The sequence below is a fragment of the Salarias fasciatus genome, chromosome 13 (assembly GCF_902148845.1).
Source record: "Salarias fasciatus chromosome 13, fSalaFa1.1, whole genome shotgun sequence".
In the NCBI taxonomy this organism is placed as follows: Eukaryota; Metazoa; Chordata; class Actinopteri; order Blenniiformes; family Blenniidae; genus Salarias; species Salarias fasciatus.
In genome coordinates, this window is record NC_043757.1 from 27,451,275 (window position 1) to 27,457,276 (window position 6,002).

The 6,002-nt window shown below is 51.7% G+C and overlaps 1 protein-coding gene across 1 annotated transcript; it reads left to right on the forward strand.

The window, feature by feature from the left end:
• The first annotated feature begins 1,143 nt into the window (after positions 1–1,143).
• Positions 1,144–3,698, forward strand: LOC115399385 (spermatogenesis-associated protein 2-like). Its single transcript, XM_030106708.1, has 6 exons — positions 1,144–1,542; positions 1,955–2,064; positions 2,287–2,413; positions 2,905–3,039; positions 3,118–3,538; positions 3,616–3,698. Exons 1-6 carry the CDS (start codon positions 1,207–1,209, stop codon positions 3,696–3,698), a joined length of 1,212 nt encoding a protein of 403 aa, XP_029962568.1. The 5' UTR covers positions 1,144–1,206.
• The last annotated feature ends 2,304 nt before the right edge of the window (positions 3,699–6,002 follow it).

The window sequence follows — 6,002 nt, forward strand, 5'->3', positions numbered from 1 at the left end:
GTCATTCAGAATGGACAGAAAACATGTTTATTTCATTACTCATAAACTAACCATTTCCAGGCTGTGGATTTGAACATTATTCTGATAAAGTGTGGATATCCGCAGGGCCATGTTCTATTCTCATTTCATTCATCTAATCTTATCCTCTTCAAACTTTCATCATTAAAGAAATGTGAAATTTTCCTGTAAGTGTGTGTTTTTTTGTTTGTTTTTAGAATAATTAATTTTTATTTTTAACAGTAGCACCTTTCAATTGATTATTCATTTACAGTGAAGTCATTTCTTCGTCATTAAAGATCAGAACTGACCCTTCTCTGAGGAAAGCTTTGTGTCAGTCAGTCATTTTCATTTAGAAGCAGAGTTTGTTAGGTTTATTTCTATATTTTAACAGAAAAACACAAATGAACAGCTGGCAGATGAAGAGTGAAATAGTTTATGGGGAGAAGGGCTCAAAAACATCAATAAAGTTGAATTGTGGACTCTTCCCACTGCAGTTTAAATGATCTGTTACATGTTCATTAAACACCACAGTGCATTTTCTATCTTTTGGCTATTCCAAATATTAGAAATGAAACAATCAGCCTGAAAGTATTCGTTCCCTGTTGAAAAGTCAAACCTGACAAATTGTCAGTGGTTACATTTAGAATCTGATGTTGATTCAGAAACAGCAGTTTCCTGTCAGGACAAGATAAAACGAGTCTGGGTGAAATTTGAGCATCAGACTGGAACAAAACTGCTGTTAAATGTTGAAAAGACTCGGTGGAGCCGTTTATTAAAGCTTAGTGACGTTTACTATTGTTTCAATGGTAACTGGTGTTCACTGGTGTTTTTATTACTGTTTACTGGTGTTTATTTGGTTTTTGCTGGTGCTTCTGCTAATGTTTATTGGTGTTCACTGGTGTTTTTATTCATGCTTACAGGTGTTTATTAGTGTTTGCTGGTGTTTTTACTAATGTTTACTGGCGCTGGGTGTTTACTTCTGTTACTACTGGTGTTTATTAGTGCTTTTACTATTGTTTAGCTGTGTTTGCTGTTGTTGACCTGTTTAGAACAGCAGGTGATGTCGGCGTGTCTTCAGGACAGTAACCCAGCAGCAGAACCAGCAGCAGAGCCAGTTTGTGTGGCAGAGGAGAGCCGCCGCCTCCTCTCTTTACTTTCACTTCCTCCTCGCTTCACTTCCTCGAGCCTCCAGCCGCCGTTCGGCTCATGGAGACCGACACCGGAGCCCGCGAGCCGGCCCGGGACCTGCGGGCCCTGCGGGAGGACTACCGGGACTGGTACCTGCGGCCGGGGGCCGAGGCGGGGCCGTGCCGGGACCCCGGGCTGCTGGAGGCGGCCGCCCGGTACCTGCGGGGGGAGCCGGAGCCCCGGGCCGCCTTCAGCGTCCTGCGCTTCCCCGAGGCGCTGAGCGAGACCCGAGAGGCCCTGAGGAGCGACGGGCGGCGGCAGCTGGCCCGGTTCCTGAGGGCCGCCGAGCTGCTGGAGACCCTGAGCACCAACCTGCTGCTGCGGGGCTGGAGGCGGGAGCTGCGGAGCATCAAGGTGGGGGGGGAGGGGGGGGGGGGGGGGGGGGGGGCGGGCGGAGCATCAAGGTGGGGGGCTCAGGGGGGGCAGGGGGGCGGAGCATCAAGGTGGGGGGGGGGAGGGGGGGGGCGGAGCATCAAGGTGGGGGGCTCAAGGGGGGGCGGGGGGGCGGAGCATCAAGGTGGGTGGGGGAGGGGGGGGCGGAGCATCAAGGTGGGGAGCATCAAGGGGGGGGGCTCAGGGGGGGCAGGGGGGGCGGAGCATCAAGGTGGGGGGCTCAGGTGGGGGCGGGGGGGCGGAGCATCAAGGTGGGGGGGGCCTCAAGGTGGTTGGGGGGTCCTATGGATGTCTGTGTCTTTGAGTATTTGAATGTGTGTGTGTGTGTGTGTGTGTGTGTGTGTGTGTGTGTGTGTGTGTGTGTGTCCCTCAGACCTACACGGGTGCGTTTGTTTACGTCCTCCTTCCGGGTCTTGGCTCCTCCACCCTCCAGTCCCTCCTGGCCTCCATCGGCTACCTGCCCCCCCCGGAAGGCTCACTCAGGTGAGGAGCAGGATGCCAACACACACTCACAACACACACTCAGGACACACACTCACAACACACTCACAACACACGCTAGACGCTGGTGAGGCTGTAACCAGGAAGCAGGAGACAGGAAGTAGACCTGGTCCTGGTTCCAGGCAGTGGGGTTACTGTCCCCGGACCAGGTTCCAGTCTGGACCTGGTCCTGCTGCTCTCAGCCGTCTCCTCCGGTGTCTCCAGGGAGTTCCGGCTCTGTGAGGACCCCGATCCAGACCGAGCCCTGCTGCTGGGCTTCGAGCTGCTGCTGGCCCGCCTGGAGTGCCAGAACCTCCTGGACCTGCAGCACCAGGACCAGCTGGGACCAGAGGCAAGACCACACACCCAGACCCACACCCAGACCCACACCCAGACCCACACCAGACCCACACCCAGACCCACACCAGACCCACACCCAGACCCACACCAGACCCACACCAGACCCACACCAGACCACACACCCAGACCCACACCAGACCCACCCAGACCCACACCCAGACCCACACCAGACCACACACCCAGACCCACACCAGACCCACACCAGACCCACACCCAGACCCACACCAGACCACACACCCAGACCCACACCAGACCCACACCAGACCCACACCCAGACCCACACCAGACCCACACCAGACCCACACCAGACCCACACTCAGACCCACATCAGACCCACACCAGACCACACACCCAGACCCACACCAGACCACACACCCAGACCCACACCAGACCCACATCAGACCCACACCCAGACCCCCGCTGAAGAGGTCCAGTCAGCAGAGCTCCTCCTTCACTCCACGGTCTTCATGTTCTTCCCTGCAGGATCTGCTGCAGGTTCTTCACAGAAGGTTCCAGCCTGACGAGTCACAGGAACCTCTGGAAGCAGCGACAGCAGTGAAGCAGCAGGAAGACGAGGACGAGGACAACAGGAGACAGGAGACGGTAGAGTCCAGAGAGGTATGGAAGACACTCCCTCTGTTCTGGACCTCTAGACCCTCCTCCCCCTGAAGGTGGTCTGTGTGTTCTCGGTCTCAGAACCCTCCAGACCCTGCAGTTCCTCCTCTGCAGGTTCCTTCGCTCACCCCCAGACCCAAACCCCGACGGACCCGCCTGGTCCACGAAGACCAGTCCCTGATGGAGATGCAGGAGACCTACCCGGACCTGGCCTTCAGGGGCCGCAAGGTGGTCCTGGAGAGACCTCCCAGAGGGCACGGCAGCACCAGGAGCAGCAGGAGCAGCAGGTCCGGGAGAAACACCAAGCCTGCAGCTCCAGCTGATGGAGGAGCAGCAGGGGGGGCAGGGGGGGCAGGGGGGCCAGGGGGGGCAGGGGGGGCAGGGGGGGCAGCTCCAGAGGAGCTCAGCGGTCCTCAGGCCATTTCTCTGCACATCACTCTGAGAGCCGGACTCACAGAGCAGAGCCTGAAACCTGAAGACCTCCAGCCCACATCAGAGCATGGTAACACACACACACACAAACACACACACACACACACACCCTCTTGCTGGTCTTGACAGCTGCTGACCGTCCCACAGAGCCGCGGAAGCTGCCGGGCTCGCCGGGCTCGGTGGACGAGGAGACGAGCTGCGAGGCCTGGCGGAGAGGATGGGCCAGCTGAGTGTGAGCGGAGCAGCCGGGGGGTCCAGCAGGAGGAGGTCCCCCCCGCCGGGGGGGCCGCCGGGGAGAGGAGGAGGCGGAGGAGGAGGAGAAGAGCTACGTCGTGCTGTGAACAGGGAGGGTTGAAGACTCAGGAAGCCACGCATGCAGAGGAGGAACATGCAAACTGCACAGAGGAGCTGCAGACGGCTGGCGGTTCCTCGGTGCTTCTGGAGGAAGAGCTTTACCTCTGATTTCCAGGTTTTCTCAGGGTTGTTTTATCAGACTGTCTGGTTTTCCTCTGTTTTTTCAGCGTCGTTCATAAACGCTCAGGTCTATAAATGGAATAAATGGTAATAAAATGGAACGCATCAAACTGAGTGTGTCTCATCCTCCTTCTAATAATATATTATATTAGAGGCTGAATCAATTTAATTCAAGCAGTTGAAGATAAGTCGGTTCAGTGAACGGATCTATTGACCTGTGTAGACCTGGACCTGGACCTGGACCTGGACCTGGACCTGGGACCTGGACTGTGTTCACAGTTGTAATCAGTATTGATGAATCCGTCACACTTCAGGTCTGACAGAAACCCTTTAAAAAGGACCAGAAGCTTCAAAACGATCAGTTTTATTGATTCCAACAGAAAAAAACATTTGAAACATTCTTCAATTAAAACTGAGAAAAATGAAGAACTCTATGGCTGAATCCCATTTCCCCCCTCAGCCCTCCCCCTTGGCCCTACCCCTTGGCCCTACCCCTCCATTTTGCGCGTTCACATGGAGGGGTAGGGTGTCCCGACTGTCATTATGACGGAGGGGTAGGGGGAAGGTGTAGGGCTATACACCCCTCCAAACGGAGATTCTCCCGACGCACACTCCAAACGGAGAGGGTATTACAGATTTCCCAGAAAGCCGTGCAAGAACGGCAAGATGGCGGCGTCCACAACGAAAGAAGTTCATAAATGTAAGTATTTTCTCAATGGATAAAGTTTTAAAATGTGAGAAAAACATTCTTCTTTGGCAAACAATTGTCGCATCTGCCTACGTCATCGGCAGCGGCGACTACTGATGACCTACGCGATTGTCGAAGGGGTGTTCCAATTCGGAGGGGTTGACTTCCGGCCCTACCCCTCAGCACTCCGTTTGAAAGGGGTAGGGCTGAGGGGGAGGGGTAGAAAGAGACATGGGATTGGGCCTACACTCTAATAAGTAACTCAGAGAAGCTTCTAACACCACTTGATTTAAAACATGGATCCAATTAAAAAAAAATTGTAATTAGTTGATTTTGATAAACTTTCTAAATACCAAACTTATTTTTTTTCAAGTTATGAATAAATAAAAATGTTCCTTATTACATCAACTTAATTTTTCTTGCAAATTGAACTCAAAACTCATTGTTGATGGGTTTAAAACAAAATTCAAGTTGCTATAACTGAACAAACTTGGCTTGGTAATTTAATTTTGTCAACGTTGATTTCAGATCAATTCAAATCAAATCAAATCAAATTTTATTTTCATACTTATATACTTTACTTTCATGCTTCTCAATTTTAAGTTCCCTCTCGCCACACAACATGCCTGGAAGTTGGACAGTGGGTTAGCAGGATGAAAAATCTCGATACAAGCAACATTTCATGGTGAGTAAAATGTATTTCTAATAGTTCCAGTGGGGTCAGGACACCACATCGGCACGGTTAGTGTTGGTCACAGCATAAAGGAAACGGGCTCTTTGAAGGTAGTGTCGCAATGCATCATGGGAGTTTGGGATGAGATATTCAAGATTTAAACATTGATTTCATGATTTATTTCGATGTTCTGATGTTAATAGTGTTATTGGTAGTTGTGTTTGGTTGTGTTCTTGTTGTTCAGTTAATCTAAATAGTTTAGTGACTTTTCGTGTTGTTGGAGCCTGGACTTCCATCCGGCCGAGTCCACCCGGTTCTCTTATTCTATGCTTGGTATAAAGAATGCCAAAATGACTGGCTTCAGATTATTACCATTTATTTAAGTACAGCCAGATGTAATGCTCAGCTGGACCTTACAGGGAAAGATACAAAGTATTTCGCCCCGAAAGGATCCTGATTGTTGATGAATCAGAGTTTTTATTCCATGTTCTTCTGGGCTGGGCCCCGACAGAGAGGCTGGACTTTGTTCGCAATTGGACAATTTGGTATTGATGTCAGCTGCCAACCAAGAGCTGACACCCTTATCCAGGATGTTTTGGAACACTAGTGAGTGTGTGTTGGTTTCTCCGGAACGTGTGGGTATGTTTACACCTTAGCAGAGCATCTTATAACCTTGGTGTACTTCTCTCAGGAAAGGCC